The 22,929-nt window shown below is 41.2% G+C and overlaps 1 protein-coding gene across 3 annotated transcripts; it reads left to right on the forward strand.

Annotated features, from left to right (window-relative positions):
• Positions 1 to 2,236: 2,236 nt before the first annotated feature.
• Positions 2,237 to 22,583, forward strand: ST7L (suppression of tumorigenicity 7 like). 3 transcript variants are annotated; one of them, XM_035894877.1, is made up of 14 exons: positions 2,237 to 2,315; positions 2,866 to 2,920; positions 3,516 to 3,631; positions 5,234 to 5,312; positions 6,127 to 6,281; positions 6,804 to 6,901; positions 7,533 to 7,647; positions 9,453 to 9,525; positions 10,185 to 10,287; positions 13,398 to 13,548; positions 13,694 to 13,786; positions 16,552 to 16,691; positions 21,746 to 21,824; positions 22,066 to 22,583. In XM_035894877.1, exons 1-13 carry the CDS (start codon positions 2,309 to 2,311, stop codon positions 21,797 to 21,799), a joined length of 1,239 nt encoding a protein of 412 aa, XP_035750770.1. In that variant the 5' UTR covers positions 2,237 to 2,308; the 3' UTR covers positions 21,800 to 21,824; positions 22,066 to 22,583. The 3 variants fall into 3 exon arrangements, with proteins under 3 accessions (XP_035750770.1, XP_035750771.1, XP_035750768.1); XM_035894878.1 differs by lacking the exons at positions 21,746 to 21,824; positions 22,066 to 22,583 and adding an exon at positions 21,550 to 21,699 and having other exon boundaries at positions 13,494 to 13,548; XM_035894875.1 differs by lacking the exons at positions 21,746 to 21,824; positions 22,066 to 22,583 and adding an exon at positions 17,004 to 19,379.
• Positions 22,584 to 22,929: the final 346 nt, after the last annotated feature.

The raw sequence follows: 22,929 nt of genomic DNA on the forward strand, positions 1-22,929 counted from the left end.
TGGGCTCGTGGCGGGTGACAAAGCTGATGTGCAGCTTGAGTCCAAAACATGGTCAGAGTAGCACTAGAAAACTGCATCCCCTGCCTCCTGCTGTGAATACCAAGAAGGAGAGGTCTGTGGAAAATGTAGGTTCTTAACACTTGATAGGAACTTGCATCAACACAGTACGTCTCCAGTTTAGATTAAAATGAAATAAGGCAGTGAATTGGCTTGTTGCTGTCCACCAGCTGTGAGGTGGTTGAAACCATGGGCCATGGGCTGCTTTGTCTAAGAACTTACACTGAGCTTTTTCGATTGGGTATATAGCCTTATTCACTGTCAGCGGGGTTACAGACAAAATAATATATGGAAAGGATTCTCCAACATAGTAACGTTATCTGTAAAGTCGCTAGGGCTGTATCGTATTATATATTTGCGTATTTCATTCTGCATTGCTCAATAAAAAGCTGTTTGTGTTTTTTGGTTCTGCTTGTCAAGTCTTTGTTTTTGTTTCTCTTAACAGTGACTGTGTTCTTAAGCACTTTGACTCCAAAATTCTACTTTGCCCTTACAGTGACTTCATCTTTTATATCTGGACTGATATTTGTAAGTAGTCTGCTTTTATCTTTTTAAACAACTTTAGCACCTCTAGGATGCTTTCATTAGGGGTAGATGCAATCGGCTTTTTTTTATCAGACTCTAGAGGGTGCCTTTGTGCTAGGAAGGAACTTGTTATTTAGCAGCTTTGCTCATGTATTGTGCGTGCTCTTGCTATGTGTGTTGGGGTGAGTCTAAGGAAAATGTACCTGTTCTAGAAACTCAGGCTTGTCTTAAGGAGGTGCATGTCCACACGTATGTATATGTATATGGGTGTGTATAAGTAGATACACTAAAAATGTAAAGTGTATGTGCAAACTCTGCAGACCTCTCGTGTAAAGAAAACACTGAGATGTTTTATCTTTTTTTAAACCAGGTAATTAAGAGTTTAGCTTCCCATAGTAACTTTTGGGAGGCTTTTTTTACTTGTGTCATCATGTAATTTAATGACTTTGGTGTGAAAATGAGCCGGTACTTCAGCTCCTCTTCAGCTGACAGTGGGCACAGACGTGGCTTTGCACGAGGCGAATGGGGCAGGCTTGCGTGGTCAGTTCTGCTAGCACGGCTGTTTCTGCAGTGGTGATCATCTGACCCTGATGCAGACTGTGGTACTGTATACAAATCATTTGGGATAATCTTTATTTTTGGCATTAAAAGCTAAAGGAAATAATCTCATCAATTCGACCTATTTAGCAGAATGTGCAAGATCTATTTCATAAGTGATTTTTTTTTTTTTTAGCCAATATTAAAAAAAAGTGTCTTATGTGGCAGAAACAACTTGTCTGCTGTAAGTCATATTGCTTGGGTTTTGATTGAAGGATTTGAGGGAAGTCATACAAGGAGATGGATTCTGCTTGTGACAGGTCTTTTATGTTATGTAGGTTTGCTCTTAAGAGAAAAAAGTGGTGATTGGTCAGCCACTATTTACAGCAATGTTTCTTAACGAAGAATACAGTTTGTCTAAACATCGCTTCTTTCTGCATGCTAATGAAAATACTCAGACAAGTTGGTCCAGGGCTGAGAGTGTGGTGTAGTGCTTGAGGGCTGTGGTACACGGGTATTCTTAATAACTTCAAAGAGAGAGAGACAAATGCTCTTGACCCACAATTTCTGGTAAGTGAACTTCATTGCTGCAAATTCAACCTTTCCTCTTTGGACTTTTCTGACTGGCAGCCTGTGTCGGTTTAACTGTCCACTTTGTGCTTTATTTTTTTAGAATTTTTTTGTGAAATGAAAAAACTGCACCCATCTTGCAGTTCTTGCCTCTACGCAGTTTCCCTGCACAGGCACTTTCTGGAAGGGTTTAGAAGTTATCCTAGTGAATTGGGGAGGGAGGAACATATGCTTGACTAAAATTTTACTGGTTTTTTTCAATCTCTCTCATGTTATGTGGGTGATCCTGCATGACGGGACAGGCCACAGCAGATAATTAGCATCGGTTTGTATGTGGATAAGTTGAATCTCTGGTCATTTGCAAGGGGATGGTCCTGGCTGTGAACAACTGGCTTTTCGTCTCTGATCTTTGTGTTGGAAGGGTGTTGCCTAAGGAAACTTCTGGTGTGTTTTTCTCCTGTGACAGGTGTTTGAATGGTGGCATTTCCGAAAATATGGCACGTCTTTCATTGAGCAGGTTTCCGTGAGTCATCTGAGGCCCCTCATCGGTGGCGTAGAAAACAACCCTCCAGCACCAGCAGCGTTCTCAGCTGGAGAGAGCGAGACAAGCAGGCAGAATATGCCAGGTGGTTGTTAATGCTTCTCAGCAGTTTTCCCTCGGCTTCAAGGTGGCTGGTTCACATGAACTGGCTGTTAAATGGCTTTGACTCTAGTGTTGGTAGTAACTGGAGAAAGGCCTACGTCTTACAATGTGGTTTTTTAATAATGGTAAAGATAAAGTAAGTAATAATGTATCCTTGATCTAAAACATATATTATAAAAAACATCTTTTAAAAAATATATTACACATTTAGCCAAAACTGTTTCAGTAACATCAGATCTGTACTATTCTGAATATGTGCAAGGTAAACATTGCATGAGTGTAAATAGGAGGGTTTTATCTTTCCACCATGTGCTTTTGTACCCCAGCAGTGTTGGGGAGCAACAATATTTGTGGGATATCAGAAGTTTAGGGAGAAGATGATCGTATGATCATGCTTAGGTTGTACACCAATAAAATTAAAGCAGCTTTTGAAAGTAAAACTGCATTTGCATTACTGCATTTTAAAGTCAAGGTGGTATTTCCTGTGCTCTTAATTCCAAAAGTGTTGTGTTTTGGTTTTTTTTTTTCCCCAGAGTGCAAAGTGTGGCGAAATCCTCTCAATCTTTTCAGAGGGGCAGAGTATAGCAGGTATTAATTATCTTACTTTCCACTGCATATTCTTAAAATTAATTGGGGGCACATGCATGACTTCTTTACAGAGCTTGCACTAGTAATATCAGGAGACGGCCGAGACCTGCAGGGTTATGGGGTGGTCGATGCCAATCCTGTGTTTAAAAGGCACCTATCCAAGCTTTGGCAGTTTCAATATTAAGACTGCAGATACCACTGTAACATCATCAAATTTTTTTGAGAGTAAAGTAGGAGAAAAACTTCATTCAGAAGTTGAGACAGAAATTCTGAATCTAAATTCTCTTCTATTAAACTAATATGGCTGTGTTGTAAGTCTCCTTGTGTTATTTCATAGGAAAATTTGCTTCCTAGAAAGCCAGTTCCCGAGTTGGAAGGATCAAAAAGCCTTTTTTTTTTCCCCTCTGCAGGAAGCCTTCTGGCAACCTGTACAGATTATGGAGCAGTAGTGCTTGAAAACTTCTGGCTAGTAGCTCCAGTCCTTTAGTAAGAATTTTCTGCACTAGCTTTGGTTGTTAGGCTCATTGGCTGTCCCCCTTGGTATCAGCATTGCTGTTCACTAGAGTGCCTCTTACTGAAGTTTCTCCCATTAAAGATACATGTGGGTGACTGGGAAGGAGCCTCTTACTTACTACGACATGAATTTGTCTGCTCAAGATCATCAGAACTTTTTCACGTGTGATACAGATGCCCTTCGGCCCTCAGATACAGGTACCAATGTTGTATATGCCAGGGATATAACTTTACACTCTGCAACAGTGGCTGTTTTTAATATACTTTAAGGTAGCACAAGCTATTGTGTCAAATATTTTGTGAAACAATAGCCTTTCTCAACTACTAAGGAGGTTTAATAGATGTATTTAGTGAAAAGATGTTTTTTGACCTTGTGCTTTCTCTACTGAGTTCAATGCTGTCAGGATCCTGACATAATTTTAAGACCACACGCTTTTCAAATAATTAACAACACGGTATTGAAAACCTGGGTTGTACTCTCAACAGCCAAAGATGTGGTCTCATTTAAACCTTAGTGAGGAATAGTGCAGTCTCTGGAATTTTTTTGTTGTGTTCCACACGTTCAGTGCAGAAAATGTTCTCTACCTGGTTATTGTCAGGCTGGGTGCGAACCATTGTCGATTTGTCAAGTTCCGGCAGCGTTACTTGTCAGCTGGCTGTGACATGCTTGATATGAATGATGTGTTTTTGTTTCACAAATGGAGTGTATTGTCTCGCTTACGAAGCCAAGACTAATATTTTGTTTCCAAAAGAAAACTCCAACATTTTTCCACGTTAGTCTTGCTGGACAGCAGGTTTTGTTCCAAAAGAAACATGTATAGATTCTTCAGTTTTCTTATCGTGCTTGAGATAGGCCAGATATGTAACTCCATGAACGTAAGGTTTTGGAGTTCTTTCAGAACTGTTATGTAGTGTGAGAGCTCTTAGTGCACAGAAAATGGTAGCTCCAAGTGTGGTGTTTTTCTTTTGCTGGGAGCTGGTTTTCAGTTTGGGATTTCCATTTTCCCCTCATGGAAGCATAGTGGGGAGGGGTGTAGAGTCATTGCGTTGAACTTTTGTTTGCTCCTTATCCGACCTTAATTTTGGACTCAAGCTGTAATTCAAATGACCCTTTTGAATAGGTAGGTTTCACCCTTTTTAATTGTTTCCTAGAACACTTTCTAAGAAGGTGATAAATTATTATAGTATATCTCAAATTGGCTTTGCCATGTTACACCATTCAAATGTGTCTTGTAAATTTAAAAAGAAATTGTTTAACCCCTTGTGATCTGGTATTTGTCGAAATACTTCAGTATGAATCCGTACCTGTGCAAGACACAGCTTATATCGCTGTTTTCTTTGAAGTTCTGTTTGAAAGCTTGAATTAAAATTCTGTGCAGGTCTGTGTTTAACAATTGCTCCTGCCAAGCTTTCAACAAGTCTTGGGAAATGTTTCCAAAAATCTGTAGCAATTTAGAAATTGTACATCTGCCTGGTTGTGTAAGCTCTCTTTGCTTCTCCGTGTAGGAGTTCTTAAATGGTCAGTGAATAATCTTCCTGGTGGTGTTGCTTTCTTAAATTAAATTTGGGGTGTAAATGAGAAGTTGCAAGATTCTGCTGCTTGTGGTAGAAAGTCATGCTGGAATGAAAACGCTTGTTTACTCTTCCCTCCAACACTTACATAGCAAACAGGAATATGCAAAATGGAAGTGAATGTTAATGTAGAGCTGAGGCATGAGCAGCCAGCGTTGCCTCCGTTGGCTCCCAGGTGTTTCGCCGGTGTCCCTGTCCCTCACCAGCCTTTCAATGTTTTTGCAACAGTTATGCAGAAAGCGTGGCGAGAGAGAAACCCTCAAGCCCGGATTAAAGCAGCATACCAAGCTTTAGAGTTGAACAATGAGTAAGTTTAGAGTATAAGTTCAATTGCTGTGTTTCTAGTGTGAAAGATAAAGCGGAGCGATACGGCGCACGCTATCAGTTTCTTGCTCTAATCGTTTACTTTTAGCAAAGTTCTGAATAGTTTAAGGGCAACTTCTGTGCCTGAGATTTGCATGTGGGACTGTCAGTTGTGCTGAAGTGTTGAACTGTTCTATAAAAAATAGCTTTTGTTCTTCCTTTTTCTTGGGAAAGAATTTTTTTTTTAAATCTTTATATCAGTAGCAATAACAAATGAGAAATTTTGTTCAGATACGGAACAGTCCAAATTGAACATGAGATCGTGTTTCAGAGATGGCATCGTGGTAATACTGTACTTGGAGTTCACAGGTGCCACCCCTGTAAGGGATTTAAAATACTCTTATAACACAAACCAAAGAATTCTGTGCACTTCTGTGATCTGTCTGGTTCTGTAGTCTCGTTTTTGTGTAAAATGTCTACCTCCTGGTTTTAAAAAAGCAAACCAAACACAAAGAAACCTCTCCAGACAATTACCAGAACATTTTTATTATTTCAAGGAAAATAATTTGACTTGCTGTTACAATTCTTTCTTTTGTTCTTTCTCCAAATGTGTGTGTGTTTCTCTAAAATGGAAAAGGTTTCTGTTTTCCTGACACTCACCATTTAAACTCAAGTCAATATTTTGGTACTTTAATATTGTCAGTGCTTAGATATTAAACATAAGTGAAAACTGCCCATTTCTAATGCTTTTAACACTTACTCAAACAATACTAAACTTTGTCCCTCAGACTAATTAGTGGGTTTTTTCCTTATTACAGTTGTGCCACTGCCTACGTCCTCCTGGCTGAGGAAGAAGCAACAACTATTGTAGATGCTGAGAAGTATTTCAAGCAGGCTCTGAAAGCAGGAGAAATGATTTACAGAAAGTCTCAGAACTGCCATTCCCAAAGTCCCCAGCATGAAGCACAGCTGAGTAAGCGCTTTTGAATCATATAAACTCTTAAGTTCTAATTAGTGATTCTAGTTTGATTCCCAATTCAGTTCCTGCTGCTGTAGCTACGCTTATGTGTGGCGTGCTGTGTGATCTTTTGTAGTACCCAAATGAAACTTAGGAGGTGGCAGTTAGGCTGGGTATTCGTTGGGGGTTGTCTCTCTGAGGCTCGGTTTGTTATTGTTTTGGGAAGCTGGACAGGTAGAGCAGACTGCTGAAGCAATTAGTGTGTATCAGTAGCACCTTCTTTTATTCCACCCAAAAGTTTGAAAACCAAAACCAAAACCAAACCAGAATTTTCTTGTCATTTAACCTAGTTAAAAGTTACTGGCATTGGTCTAGCTGGGCCTTGCTTGGGACAGCAGTAGTAATTATTTTATGCCTTTACATGTGGTTAGGAAAAAGGTTGGGGGGGTTTTGATGCCTTTTTTTTTTTTTGAGAATGGGAAGAAGAGGTAGAGATTGACATGGGTAGACTAATATTTTTTTTGTCTTTGTAATCAGGAAGAGACACCAATGTGTTGGTCTATGTGAAAAGGAGATTAGCTATGTGTGCAAGAAAACTTGGAAGAATACGAGAAGCAGTAAAAATGATGAGGGATGTAAGTAAAAAAAAAAAAAAGTGAGCAACTCTTGTTTTCAGTTACATTGTCCAAACTGATGGTTTAAAGTTCCTTTCTAGGCAGTATAATGAATCCAATTAAATTATTTTTCAGTGAGATTTGCACATTATGATTCATGATTTTTTTGAGAACAGTTTTTTTTTTGGTTCCTACATGTAGGTTTTTAAATTTTTATATAACATAATGTCATAGGTTCGCAGTTCTGTTGTCCAGTTTGCTTCATGCTTGACTCAGTGACTAACTTGTCAAAATAACCAACTTTAGATGTTGTCATAATTTTTCTTTCACTTGCCCAAGGTGTATCATAAGTTCTTTTTTCATAGGAAGATATTACCGACCAAACCAACTTACTGTGCGAGTTGTGCAAGTTTGGGCTGAGAGTGTATTATATGAACCTCAGTATACTTATTTTCCTGTAGGTGAATATAGGAAAAAATGTGAGGTAGAAATGATGCAATTCTTTTCATGCTGCTTATGTGCCAGTTTCTAACACTGGAAAAGAAGAGAACATTGAAAAATCTAAATTATTGTACTGACTTCTAGTAAGTATTTCAGGGATTCAAGTGCAATTCTATATGTGCTTAATTTATTCCTTTTTACTGATCTGCAGTTGATGAAAGAGTTTCCACTTCTCAGCATGCTGAATATTCATGAGAACCTCCTGGAGGCACTGCTGGAGTTACAGGCTTACGCAGATGTCCAAGCAGTTCTAGCGAAATATGATGGTAGGTGCCTACTAGGAAATATTGGTGGGTTTGTGTAAGAGCATAGGCAAGATGTGCCTGTCCAAATGCAGATGTCTGCCCAGGATCCCAGCTAGTTGACTCGATTCCCTTCATTGGCAACAGAGGCGCTTCCAGAGTGCGAGTCAAGTTTTTTCTTTTGAATGGTGAGGTCAAATTTAGGCAAGATAAATTGCATACAAATTACTTTTTATGTTTTTAAGTTACTTCTAATCTGTAAAGAAATCTTCCAGCTCACTTTGCTTCAATTTAAGGATTGTTTTAATTTTTTAATCTCTCCTACATCCCTTGTTATGCCTAAATGCATCAGCGTTTTTCAGTCAGCACAGAGCCCCCTAAGTAATTGATGTAAATAAGCTGGTAAAGGTAGTTTTCCCTTCTGTCATCTTCCAGGCTTGGCCTCGTGATTCTGTAATACTGAGGTTGCTCACCAGAGATTAGTAACGTGCAGACCTTTTGCTTGCCAGAGATTAGTGGTATGCAAGCTTTGGTCCATTAAATGGTGGTGGTTTGCTTTCACTTTCCATTTCAGCTAATACGCTTCAGGTGTTGTGCAGGTCTAGATAAAGGTTAATAAAATACAGACTTACTTTCTTATTGTCCTCAGAGTTTTGCCACCTCGTTAATGCCCACATCATTAGTATACGAAGTGCTGCTGTCAAAGCTGTCCCTTAAATCCTCTTCAGAATGGAGGGACATAGAAGCAGTGCTTTGTGGTGATCGTTCCCCGCCCTTGAGAAGTTGGCGTGTTCTATCTTGTGTCTCTGTTCTTTATTGCTTCAGGGAATCAGAAGTACAACATTCTTGCCCAAATCCTATGCCCCATGTGCGTGGCCACCCTAGCACACTGCCTGTTCCAGTTACTTGACCATCTGTGTTTTTCTGTGTGGAATCTTATTAATTTAACAAAACCATTTGCTCTTTTCCTGGTGCTTCTTTATGTTAACATCAGGAATTGCGACACTGTCTTATGGAAGTGTTGCTGACTTTTTTTTCCTAAGCATCTGGAAAAATGAGTATGAGCTTCAAACTCTCTGTAGCGCCCCTGTGTTTTGCTTGACACGACAGCCAGACTTCTAGTAAGTGATGGACAAGCCCATGATGGGATTTACAAAAAAAGCAAGAGCCATCTGACTGTACACAACATGGTACTTGGGAATTAGACCCCAGACTTTGTCTGCTTTTAAAGTAAACTTGGACTGTGGAGTGCTAACCTTCTAATCTGTAATTGTCAGCTCAAGCTTGGCCTCAGATATTCTACAAAACCTACGACTAGTAGAATTTTCCCCGTGGAACTGGAAAATAATGGAAATTTCATTTTCATTAAAATTTGTCTACCTGTCTGTAATGGAATTTTTTTGGTCAGCTTCTCGTCAGTGTCTCTCTCAGTATGATGTAAAACCCTGTGTTAGTGCAGGGTTGCAAAATCAGGTAAAGACTAGAAGCTTGTTTTAAACCTTTGTGGGTTAATACAGGAACACGGCACTGTTCTGAAGTGTGTACTTACACACAGATTTCTTTCTGAATTCAGTTTCAGTCTTGGTACGTATAGAAGAAAAAATTACTCTTTAACCACCTAACTATGACTGTGATTTCTTTGCACAGTTTTCTTCCTGGTCACCAGTCAGTCTCAGATTAAAAACTCGAAGTTTCTAATCATAGCTGAAGTGTTCCAGATGTTACACTCATTGCTGCCCAAGTAAAAATCCGTAAGCTCAAAGGATGTGGCTTTAAAATGTTTGTCTTGTCTGAGAATACTACAGCTTAATTATTTTATTTTATCACAGATATCAGTCTTCCAAAATCGGCAGCAATATGTTACACTGCAGCCTTGTTAAAAGCCAGAGCTGTTTCAGAAAGGTAAGCAAGCATATTTGTGAAAACAGTGGTTTATTGCTTATCTTGTGTTATGCTGTAAAACATAGCTAAAAAGGCCTAAATCCAATATGCATCAGTTACAGGTCTGAGAGCAAGTTAAGTGTATTTATATGTACATGTGGTATGTGTGGGTGTAGTTTAATTTAAAGTTTCTTTTAATCATCCATAAAGTTAATACAGGTGAAGATGTTTTTCAGGAGCCCGCAGATGCACATGTGCTTTTGTACAGATTTTGTTTTCAGTGTCATGCCTGGGATGTTCAGCAGTTCTTTGTTTTGTGGATGGGGTGCAGGAGATTTGTGGCGGTTCATGTTGGTGTTTCACGTTTGTGCTGGGGTATTTGCACAGTTGATTCCAGCTTTACCTCCAAGTAGGTGATGTTGTACTAACCTTAGGAAAGACTGGGCACTCAGATACCTTATGTGATTGACATGAAGCTTAAAAAAGTTAAACATAACTTTGTTATATGGGCATGGATGGCAGTCAGGATACCTACATGAACATAAACATTTGTCTCCTAGAAGGGTTTATCTTTCTTGATGAATCAGTAAATTTTTAATGAGCTCCAAGCTTACAATGCAAATAAACACCTGGTTTGTATTTATTATTTACTTTTGCTCAGCATGGGTGTTTTCCTTCAGGTTCTCCCCAGAAACTGCCTCCAAAAGAGGGCTCAGTACAGCAGAAATCAATGCTGTGGAAGCAATTCACAGAGCTGTGGAATTTAACCCTCATGTTCCAAAGGTAAGAGTATTTTATTTCCTACTGGACCAACTCTTAGTGTCTTCTGAAAGAAGTCGTGTTACGTTATCATCTTCTCATTTGAGCCTTTCTAGCCCCAAGGTTTCTTGATGGTGGTCATAACTGCAGCCGTTGAGTTGTCAAACACACTAGTGTTTGTGTATAAATGTTTGGTGGTCAGAACTCCTTGTTTGCAGTAGGTGATGTCTAAACTGTGTTTTGTTTAAAAAATTTAAACTCAAAATTTTCTAACTCATTGGAAAATCCAGTGACGTATTAATGAAGGCCTTTTGTTGAGTAAGGGCAAGCATTATTACATACAAATTTAGATATTAAAATCCCTGAAGCCAGATTAAGTTCTCAAACAATAACTACTCATAGTATTTCAAAATACTTTTTTCTGCTGTGCTTCCACGCATGGCTCCAGAACCCGGGTTATTGAAAGATCTACAGTCACTTATTTTCTTCATCCACATGTAAACAAGATTAAGAGTCAGCATTGCCAGAGGCGGTAATTTAGTGTCTGGCATTACTTGAAGCGGCCAAGATACAGATTCCACTGAGTGTTGTGTGAAAATAAAATCTTAGGTTGCTTTTTACTGTACCAGTGTTGTAATGCTTTCAGTTTGAAACCTTGAATGCAGAAGGTTGGCTTAGTCCCGGACCTAATCCTCTGCAAATGATCATGGAGTCCGAATGACTATTGCTGTGAAGGCTCGAATTATCCAGCCGCTCTATTCTGTCTGCCTGTCCAATCTAATAGAATGTGCACTGAGAAAGCTAATTGCTGGGAGAAATTGCTGCTTGTTTGCATGACTGATCAAGAGCGTAGCAAGTTCATTTCAGACAGTCTCAGACAGATTTTTCTTTAGCCTCTGCCTTTAGGGGAAGAAGATTATAACGCATTATCATTATCTAAAAGTTCTTTTATTTTGTATATCCTTCAGTTGTTTCAGGAGCCTTATGTACCTTTTTAAAGAAGTTGGATATCATTTCGAACGGGCTGTTTGCAAAGTATGTTCCATAGTTCTACAGACAATCGCAGAAACTGAGTCCAGGTTTCAGTAATTTGACCTTCTCTTCCCACTGTATACCTGTCCAGTCTTCGTGATTTTTTTTTTTTTATTACAGTATTGCCTCGAATCACCAAGTTATGAGATAGCAGGGCAGAATTTTATTGGTGCTGGCTTTCTAGAGCTCTGAGATGCTCATAGTCAAAGCAAACAAGTGAAGTAACTTGCCCAATGGGTTACAGTGGACTAGTGGGGAAGAAAATCTGGTTTTTGAATTTGCAGTCTGTTCTGTCCCATGGACTAAAAGCAAACGAGTATGTAAAGTAGAAATCCCGTTGTTCTCGCATCTGATGAAAGTGGTTGTCTTTGCACATAACATCATTTGCATAAGGAAAATAAAATTATGTTTGTTTCTCTTTGTTCTGAGTTACGCTTTTAGAAGGGTGGGGTTTGTTTGGAAAGTTAGGAAGGCATTTCACAGTGCTAGAAAATGGCTACTCTTAGGCCATTTCAAATTAGAGATCTGTAACTACACTTTGGTAATGTATAAAACAATCTTTCCTAGTCATCTTCTGGATATCTTACGAATTTTTTTGTGTAGAAAGACTTTCTTAAATCTGCAAACACCAGGATATTTTCAGTACTGATACCTTGCCTGTCTTATGGTTAAACACGGACATGAAAACCTACCAGACTCTGGAATCTTTCTGTTTATGTGGTACCATGGGTGCAGAGGCAGCCAAAGCGTGGAGTTCAGCGTTGGCATGTGGGGCCATCATCATCATCACTGCGCCTTGCTGTTGCCTTCCTCTCTGGGCAGTTGGTACAATGGAGAAGTGGGCACTGCAGAGAGCATGAGGAGTCAGGTCAAGGGTTAGATATTTGAGACCATTTTCCCACAGCAGCCCTGTGTGAGTGATCCTTTACTGTGTTAAAAAAAAAAAATGAAAAAAAAAAAAAAATTGAAGAGGATTAGAGGGGATTAGCAAGAATATTACCCTCCGGAGTGTAGGCCCAAGGCACTAAGAGAAGAACCTAGCCAGGCAGTAAATGTGCTTTATTTGGCCGGGGCACAACCCCTCCTACATTCCTTCAAGAATCTGAATGGGAAAAGTTAAGTCCTCAAACTGGATTAGTAAATAATCTCATAGTTTGTGGCATCTGCTGAAATAAATCGGCGAGTTAGCTGCATTCTTACACTTTGGGAGACAGGCAAAGGAATTGCCAGCTACATTGATCAAAGATGGGGATTAACTTTGGCTGTTATTGAGTGAGACACTATATGCTAGGAGAGAGCAACTTGCAGGTAAATACTCGAGCTGGAACTGTCATTTCATTCTTGTAAAAATTACTCATCTGTTTTTAGCAGCGAAGTTCAAATGAATGCCTGTCTTTTTTTAAATGTGCCATCAGAAAACAAAATGGCCTGTCCTGTGTTCCAAGGGAAATGGAAAATGATTAATCCTGGTGTTCTTTGACACTTCTGTGCATCAGATGCTCTGCTGATGTAGGGAGAAGGCTGAAACTGAAAAAATCTGAAATCAGAGATGCTTTGTGGTAGTGCAGCAAAACCACATTAAAACAAGATTTTCCTGGGCTCGGTTTATTATTCTTCCTTTGGTTAGCATGCTGACACTTTCTGGTTTGCTACTCGTACTTGAGAGCTAGCAAGTACTTAGCCTGCCACATTGAAACTTCCAGTGATTCAACGATGAGCAAAAAGGCCATTGTGGGGTTTTTATTAGCCTAACCGTGTGGCTCATTGGTATTGTACCTGTGGCAGTACGCTTTATGTATATTCCACAATAGTTATTTTTATTTTGCCTTACTGAAAACGCTTTTTTTTTTTTCCCCCTGGTATTTTGTGTGTGAGACCCCCAAGTTAAGAGTCTTACACACGGCTGTGAGTTGTGCTGCTTTTCACGCCCCACGCGAGTGCGGGCTGTCGGCGCCGTGTCGGGATCGGGCTGTTTCTTCAGCAGGTGGGAGTGGGCCCCCTGTGATGTGCTCGGTTGTGCCTCCAGTCATCATTTGTGTTTCGCAATTAAAGATTTTGGAAGATTCCAAGTAACCAAGCGTGCTTTCTGTTTTTACTTCCAGTATTTACTAGAAATGAAAAGCTTAGTGCTACCTCCAGAGCATATTCTGAAGCGCGGGGACAGTGAGGCAGTTGCATATGCTTTTTTTCACCTCCAGCACTGGAAGAGGATAGAAGGGGCTCTAAATCTGCTGCACTGTACATGGGAAGGCAGTAAGTATCCCTCCTTGTTTTATCTTGTTCTGTACTGGAGGCTAATCTCTGTGCCTTTATTCACCTCAGACGCGACTGGTTCTCTCTGTGAGAAGCTGGTCACTTGGTTTAGATACAGATCTAACGTCACTCACTCTTTTTTCAGCATTTAGGATGATCCCGTACCCGTTAGAGAAGGGTCACCTTTTCTATCCCTATCCGAGTTGCACAGAAACGGCAGACAGAGAACTGTTGCCAAGTAAGTGGTTTCTAAGCAGTAATGATAATAAAACATGAGCTAAGGACGTGTTCAGTTTGTGGTATTCTGTATTTACCTTACTGTGATTTTTTTAGTTTGAGCTTCCTGTGAAGGGGATTCAGCTATTTGTTGATGTCCCTCCCAGACGATCCTGAAGCACTTGACATGTGTATGTGTGGTAAATGTTAGCTTGGTTCTGTAATAGCATAAGCCCTTCAGAGATGAAGTCTGTGTGTGGTACATTCAGACGAAGTTTGGCCAACTTGGAGAACAACAAAATGGACTGGTTCTTTAAATGACTTCTTTTAAAAGTCATGGATTTGACCACTGGTGTAGAGGAGCTGTTTCCTTTTAGGAGGGAATAAATGCATGGCTGCAGTCCTGCATTTGGATATCTGGCAGAACCTGCCTGGGATCTTACCGACAATCCCTGGTTAATCTATAGCTTCATAGAATATGTATTGCTTTCTGCCATTAATTCATTGGCACACACTTGTCTGCTGCTTCCTGGACCTTTTTATCCGTGCAGGTATTTTTATGGTTTTGTACTAACACTTGACACTGACAAGTAAGTCTTCTCCAGCTGCCCATTACTTCAAGGTTACCTTATGCACTTAGAAGCCTACATGGCTTTTTTCTTTAGGTAAGGTAAACAAACTAAATCATTAGGGCCCATGCTCATCCTATTTAGGAAAATAGCATTAATTTAGACTAGAATTGGACTGTTAATTGTACATGCTAATAGAATCCCTTTCGGGGTGGACTTCTGCATCATGAAGAAATGCAAGTCCCATGGGACTGGAAAGGGCTACTGCAAAAGCACCAGCAGACCCACTGAGACCACAGCTGTGGAAAGGAAAACTACACATACGTGTTTCTATTTAAAAGCCTGAAGTTATATTTAAAATGTGTAATTTAAATTTGCCCCCAGACTGCTTTAAATTACTCATTTCTCACTTACACAGGATATTGCACAAGGAATTCCTTGGTTAGCGACTAACCCTAAATTGTAGACTTCCCAGCATAATTAAACACCAACACATGCAGATATTTCAACACGATCACTCACGCATTCCTGTTATGTTTTAAATATAAAACTACCCATAAATAAAATCATCTTAACACTTTTATTGCAGTACTTCCTCGAGAAATCTTGACACTTAATTTTTTTAAATTTATCTATCTAAAATAATGTTGACCAAATTAATGATTCAAAAATCCTGTACTGGTCTGACTGGTAACAATTCTCAAATGGCTGTGAACATACAGAATTATCTTGTCCTTACCTATTTTGGCTTTCATTTTATTTTCCCAATGTAGGGAAAAACAAGTTCAAAAAAAAAATCCTTTTTTTTTTTTTTACTTTCCTAACTTACGTTCTGACCTTTCCTAAATTACATTGCTCCATGTTTTAAAAAAATCAGGTGAGTTTCTAAGTAGTGTGGGAGCGTGACAGTGTCCGTGGCAGACACGTGCTGGCTTTGGTTGCTCAGTGGAGAGGAGCGCGTTGCTGACGTGCTGCATGACGGCGCTGCTTGCCCGTTGAGAAGGTGAACTGAGATCTGAGCTAACATTACACATCTCTGGTGGATGTTAGATGTGGAACTCCAAACGTGCTACTTAGTTGTGCGCCGAAATCATATACTTAAAAGCAACACAAAACCCAAGCACTTTGCCATTAATGAGTTGCGAGAGCCCAAGCTGCTTCTGCTGGGCTTGCTCTTACAGTGGTAGCTTTCATGTGCCAGCGTTCAGAAACAGCAATGGGGAGGACAAAGTGTCGTCTTCCTCCTCAGCCTTCAGTTTACAAATGAATACGATTGTATTTTCTTGTTCTGTGAGAAGTCTTACTGAAATTCTGAGGCTTTTGTTAGATTTTAAAAATGGCTCATCAGGATGTGTGCAGCCCTTTCATAATTACTTGTGTCTATAGAAACTATTTTTTTCTTCATTTAGAAACCCTTTAAAATCATGGGATAAAAGTCAGAGCTGCTGGTATCCAGGGCCACTAAGTAATTGCAAATTCACCAAACAGGTCCTCAGCTGGTAACCAGTAGTAGTGTTGAGTGCTGAAAGCTCCATATGCCCGCCCGTAGCCTGTCTGATCACCTTCTTTTGATTTCGTTACCATAGATTGGAAATTGCAAGGAGCTGCTATGTACAGAATTTATAACCTAGTCCTGGTACTGTTTTCTTTGAGGTCTGTTCTGTCAGCTGCTCTGAAAAAATTTACTGTAGCCTACTAACCAGGAATCTTTGAAAAGTATTAAGGAGCTACCTGGCGTGTATATATAACGTGATGGTTGTTTTATACTTGCTGAGCTGCTTGTAGGATGGGGAGATGTGCTGTTCTCTTCGCGTAACAGGATTAATGCTTCGGAGGGTTGAAAACACCTGAATTGTTTAAATTGGTCTGGGTAATTCTGACAGCTTGTGAATTTTACAGTTCTTCCCTCTGTCCTGTTAGAAGAGTCAGTACAGAAAACTAAGCCTGATGAAATGCTTCAAAAATAAAGCCCATGCAAGTGAAAAAGAAGATTGGGAAGAGAAAGATGCGATGGCTGTTAATAATGAAGGCAAGCATTAGTGTAGGGGAAAAATTTTCGAGAAGTTTAAGTACTGGGACCTAACATGTGCTGCACGATAGTCTTGAGTCCACACTTACTCCTTCTGAAAGTCTGGAACCGCGTTACAAGACTGTGTAAATAATTTGGAAAACTGTTCTCGATTATCAAATGTCAATATCCTTCATTTTTTCCTTTCAGCATTTCATGAAGTCTCCGTTTACCCACAGAAGGAGCTTCCCTTTTTCATCCATTTCACAGCAGGCCTATGTTCCTTCTCGGCCATGCTCGCCCTCCTCACGCACCAGTTCCCTGAGCTGATGGTCCTTTTCGCTAAAGCTGTAAGTATTGTCTCTACCATGGGGCTTGCTTGGACAACTTGGGGGATCTGTGGGAATTTCAAGGTCCATGGTGAAGCAGGCTCTGGTCAGTCTCATGTTTGTGGGCCATGAAATATTTTATCTCCTTTTGTAAGAATCTAGTTAGTGACAAACTTGTTGAAGTTTGGGCAAAATGTCTATTTTGACAAGAAGGCGAACTGTTGCTGTAACACACCATGGCTTTAATTTGCACTCTTATGGTAAGAGCGCATTTTGGCACCTGAGAAATTTTGCCACAGAGCGCTGTGTTGAGTATGGATTTTATTCTCATAGCAGTGGAAGACTGCAGTGCAAGAGCCTCAGAAAGTAAATTTGTTGATGGAAGACTTTGAGAAGTGAGTAAAAAGCAGGCTGGGCTGCAGGAAAAACAGGTCTCTTGGTGAGCACTGGAAATTAGTAGCATGATGGGAACGGAATGGATGAGAATGGAGGTGAAGTAACTTCCAAGCCGGGTTCAGAAGTCAGTTAGCTGTCACTTGCCTTTGGGGAACTAGACCGGTGGTTTTATATCTCATCTGGTTCCAGTTATTAGATTGAGAACACGTTCAGTGACCACAGTTCTGTCATTTGAGTACCCGTTCAAGTGTAGAAATTGGACTTGACAGCAGCAAACAGGCTTTTAGCTGGATACGTTTCTAATCTGTGCTGCTTCAAACATCTCTAAATACGTGCTGTTGAGCCATTTGTTCTTACGGGCGCCTTCTGTGCCCACCTCCTTCCTCCTCCCCTCTGCCCTGCTCTTGTCAGGGTTTCTTTTCCGTGCTTATCTGTTAATATTGCTGCTGGCTGTAACCTTGTCATCTTTCCCCGGACGTTGAAAGCTGTGCTGTCTTACTTTGTTAGAGAAGCTGCATAGGCAGCTTCCCCTCCCCGCTTCTCAAACTAAGCCATGCGGCATATTTGGCCGTTACTGAACTATGGCTCTCATGCAGTAGAGCGGAGTGGCAAATAGAGAGCTCTGAACTCTCAATGCATCGTTTATTCTAGCTTTGCTAGTCAAAATAGAGGGTGAAAGGCATTCGGCTTTCTTGCTGTTCTAATGCAGCAGGTAATGGAGACCTGGGAGGTAAGTCGTCTTTCTTAAGCATACTTTGTTCCTAAAAGCGCTGGCTTTGCTAGCGATTCTAGCCTGCAGCGTCCAAGTCATGCAGGTCTGAGAGTGGGGCCTCATTTCCACACAGTTCTGTTGATCTTTATGTTGGAAAACGCAGTTGGACATGCCAGTGACAAATTTCAGTGCTGCTCATAATTGGCTGGGTTCATAGTTACTAGGGTCTAACTATCTGCTTGGGTAAGTCTGCAAGGACTGCATTAGCAAAGTTGTACGATTTCCAGAGAGATACAAGGTCAAATGTTATGCTAACAAAGAATTGCTTGGTGAAGTTCTCTCTGCTGGATTGCTTGAACCACAAAAAGATTTTGTACAAGTTAGTTGGCTTTGCATAATGGCATTTTGAATGTCAAGTGTACGTGTCCAAGTGCAGGGGAAAAAACTCCCAGGGTTTGGTTGTTTGGCATTGTGTTTTTCGCCTCTTTTCGATAGGAAAGGATGGATTGGATTGTGTCTGGTCAGCTGAAAAGATGATCGAGAAGCGTGCACGTTGCTGCATCGTTCCACCAACCAGGTCACGGTGGTGGCAGGCACGGACAAAGGCGCTCTTGCCACTCGCTGTGCTAGCTGAATGCTGGCACGAGTGGAAATGGCACCGAGATGAACAGACAAGAAGTGAATTCTGTGTAACCTCTTGCGATTGACAGCTGAGAAGGAAATACCATCTACCGGTATTCCGCTGTTTTAGGCAGAATTAACATTAACTCCCAATCATACTCTAATGAGTAATATTCTTCTTTAGTTTAATTATTAGGTTATTGTGCTCTTGATCCCATTCCTGATGTTTTCAGAAGCATTCAGAAAACTTGTATGAAACAAACGGTATTCAATATCGAACTAACACTTCCAATTCTATTCATAGATTGCTTCAGTATTTTAACCAGAGAGAACGCTGGGATGGCCGCTTTATAAAGCATTCTCTCGTGGGCAGGAGGTGTGTTGCAGTAGCATCCACTTGAATTTCCATACCAGAAATGGAAGTTTACCTTCATTTTAATGACACCCGCTCTCCATCCGAGAGTACTGTACTAAAACAATTATTATTTGCTGTATCTCATGTTATACCTTCAGGTAGTTCCAGCGCTTCAAACTTTCTAAATGAAATTATTTTCCCTGTGTATTTCATTATTGCAAATGTTTTTTCATGATACTGTGTTTTAACTTCTTAAATACAGTAATTTGAGGTAATGAAGTTCTAGATGGTAGATACCTGGAGCGCTTGGCCTTTGTGAAAAGGCGATACAAAATATATTTCAAAAAAATTGTTGAATTTCCAACAAATCCAGAGCACAGTTTTACGAATGACAGTTGGAAAGTATCACGTATATGGAATTTTTCACGTATATGGAATTTTTCACTATAAATCTCTAAGTGACTTAAATATGACAGAATCACAGAATGGGAAGGGTTGGAAGGGACCTCGATTACATTTCAGTTGCTTCTTAGTCAAACTGTTGCTTCCAGCAATTGAATCTGCAGCGAACTGCGTGCCTCTAACGGGTGTTAAGGAGCTGAATACCTTTCTATTGACTTGAAAAGTCAGAGTTTACATATTTTCGTATAAATCTCTAAGTAACTTAAATATGACAGAATCACAGAATGGGAAGGGTTGGAAGGGACCTCGATTACATTTCAGTTGCTTCTTAGTCAAACTGTTGCTTCCAGCAATTGAATCTGCAGCGAACTGCGTGCCTCTAACGGGTGTTAAGGAGCTGAATACCTTTCTATTGACTTGAAAAGTCAGAGTTTACATATTTTCGTTTGTTAGTGCTTGAGTTTGTTTCCTCCATAATAAATCACAGGGTAAACCTTGGCAAATTGCTAAAAATATTCCAAGTGGCCAAAAATCACAATGAGGCATTTACTGGTTCCAATGTATACAGCGTCATACACCATCAGCAGAGGCTTGAGCGCTGGCACGGCTGCGAGCGGCTCCCTCTGGGACGGGAGGCAGCGCTGCCGCCCCGCTCCGTCGCCCTGGGACCAGGCGCCAGAGGGATTTTCGTTGTCTTGCGCAGGTGGAAGGGTTTGCAGGCACGAGGGCCTGGCGCTGGCAGAAGCGCTTAGCGTTTATGGATCCGGTCAGAGCCAGCTGCGGCTTATGAGTTCTCTTAACTTGGACTTTTTATGTTCTCTGCCTAGGGAAGGATGAGCCATGTGAGCGGGGGCGGGTGAGGACGGTGCAAAGGGCAGCGGCAGGGAGCTCCGGCGGACCCGCAGCGTGAGCGCAAGTGCTCTCTGTGGGTAGAGCTCAGCCTGGCTGTTGGTTTCAGCCACGTTTGTGATCTCTTGGAGAATCGCTCTGTTCTTGATCGTCAGAGACAGCTCTGATTAAGTTGTAGCTGTTGAGAATTTTCTCAGTAAGTGACAGGAGGGAGGAGGTACGCAAAAGGGATGGCAGCAATCTAGACAGCTCACTGCGCAAGCTGAAAACCACTCTGTTACATAGCACAACTTCTGCTGAACTGCAGACAAAAGGGTCTGATTGTTTTTCCATTCAGCATGAATTTTTATTTTTTAATAACTACATAGGTGGAGAACTGGGTAGCTCTGTATCATCTTGCAAATATGACGTTGCACAATTCCTTCTGTAGTATCTTGTAAAGACACGGAGAAGTCTGCCTTCGGGAGAGCCGGGGCTGCAGAGCGACAGCAGGCACTGCAAATAGTCGGTGCAGAAGCTCCCGAAAACAACCGATGTGCTTACCTGCCAAGCGAATCAATCCCCTTTTTAAGTCTAAACCTTAAGCTACTGGACTAGACGAGTATTAGTGAATATTAAAGTATTGAAATACTGTAACAGCAGTGTTCCTGCTAAAAAAAAATCCTTGTTCAGGGAATTGGACAAAATCCGAAGGCAGTCTGTGTTCCAAAGTGTTCTGATATGCTTCGCTCAATATTTTCACAACAAAGAAAGAAGTCATGGGACTTAAAGTAAAAATTGGCTAATTTTTCTGACTGCAAGATTCGGAGAAAACATTTCTCATCCTGGTTGTTTTGTAGCTCCCCATTAGAGGGTTCCTTGCCATCCTGCCGATAGCAGCCATCTAGAGACAGAAAATAGGACGAAAGGGAGCCCCGTCTGGCAAGTCCTGCTTTCTGTGACACTCTGCTTTACTTTCTGAACAAATCCCCCTACCACTTTCCCCAAAGCTCATTAAGTGAGACTGGAGAATTAACTTTTTAGCCAGCTGCTGAACTTTTCATATTTATAAACACTTGAGTCTTTTGCTTATCTAAGAGAAAATGTGTATAGTTTGGAGATGTGCACTTCCCTGCCAATGTGCAATGAGTGGTTCTACGCTTCGTAGAAAAAAAGCCTGAAGTTTCCTGTCACAGCTGAGTGTCGATGCCAAGGGCAAAGGTTTCTTGCCTTGCTAATCTACATCTTAACTCATGCACTTAATGGGAAGGTGCCACACGCAAACAGGCAGGGAAGAAGCTGGCTGCAATGGAAAGCTCCTGCGCTGCTGTGAATGTTATGTTTTAAAAGCCTTTTTAATGTAATATTTGAGGTTATGATATAAGCCAGGAGGGCCGAAGTAAAACCCTCAAAGTAAATGAGTCCTGTCATTGCTGCCTCATGAAAAGAGGGTTTGTGCGAGGATAACACGAGTCCCAGCAGAATACTCGGGGGATGGGTTGAGAAGGTGCAGGGGAGTTTGCACCATTTGTTTTAGCCTAATCTTCATTTCTGGAACTGTTTAGATGGCATCTAGAGTATGGATCCTGGAAGCACGGGCCGGTCTTGGGGGATTGTCTGTTCAGTTTTCACACGTTTGAGTCGAGAAAATATGCTACCCTCCTCCCCAGCCTGTTCAGCACTGACGGCGCGGTGCTCGGAGCAGCTGGAGGAGTTGTAGCGCAGAGAAACGCCGTCCTAACCCGTCCTGCTTGTGCCTAGGTGCTGCGGGTGCTGTGGCCTGTGAGTGCTCCCAGCGTCCTGGCCTCCAGCTGAGCGGATCGCGCCGGGGACGCAGGGGGTGAGTGCACAAGGCTGGAGCTGTGGCTTCCCAGAGGGGTTTTTCTTCTTTTGTGTGTCTTGGCTAATATTTAATGATTACTACGAGCCTATTTCATGGTGTCAGTGCTGAGGGGATCATAGCTCTGTTGCCTCAAGGGGAAGATACAGGGTGTTTTTTTGTTCCTAGCTTGAGCCTGTAAAAGGATGTTGGTTTGAAAGTGAGCTAACTTGTTGTTGGCATTGTGTTCTGTTTCTTCCAGTGCTTTGGGAATCCTCTTTCAACCTTCAGCTTCGTTATGGAAAACGTTGAGGTCCTCCTGCTGTCCAGCCTCTGGCATCAGCTGACTCCAGTGTGACTGCAGCGCGCTTTCCACGATGGTTCGGTTTCGTTGCTCTCACGAGCCTCGCGCCTGGTGGTTTGCTGACCCCTAGACATGGGGGACAAGGAAGAAAGCTGTGCTAGTCAAACTGGTATCTCTGACAGGCTTCCATGTTGGTAACGGTGCTTAACGAATGGATTTCTTCTTTGGCCTTAGTCTGTGACCATCTAAAAAAAGTTTTTGTTGAGCAATACCTTATTGCTCCCTTAGTCACTCGTACAACGGGAAGCTAGCACTTCCTCTGTAAGAAAGGAGAGGACGCAAACTGAGCAGATGTTTGGAGTATTGACACTTCCTTCTCAGCTGCAGATGCACCAAATAATTGGCTTAGATTTAATTTTATAAGCCTTTTTCAAAATATTTGTTAACAGTAAAGTATGGTTCTGCTTTTGTTATTAAAAGATTGCTTCTTAACACATTGAATTTGTTGACTTCTTAAGCGTCTGTTTAATACAGATTATAGTGTGCAAACAGAGATTTGTGTCTTCTGTATCCTGTAAGCTTGCGTTACGCAAGGAAATGGTAGTGTAAACTCCTCTATTTCATATTGTTACTTTAGATTTAATTGTGCATCTCTTGTCTTTCAAACGGCTTTGCCTTGAAGAACAGGATGGTTTCTGAAACGGCCAAAAGTGGTTGTGACAGCTGCATGGGAGTCATCTTGGGCGACCTGGACCTTCAAGTGTTAGTCCAAAGTAGTGGTGTTGTTGGTATCAACCCTTGAAGAGAGCAGAGATGCGGAGC

The sequence above is a fragment of the Egretta garzetta genome, unplaced genomic scaffold (genome assembly GCF_000687185.1).
Source record: "Egretta garzetta isolate BGI_Z169 unplaced genomic scaffold, ASM68718v1 scaffold245, whole genome shotgun sequence".
Taxonomy (NCBI): domain Eukaryota; kingdom Metazoa; phylum Chordata; class Aves; order Pelecaniformes; family Ardeidae; genus Egretta; species Egretta garzetta.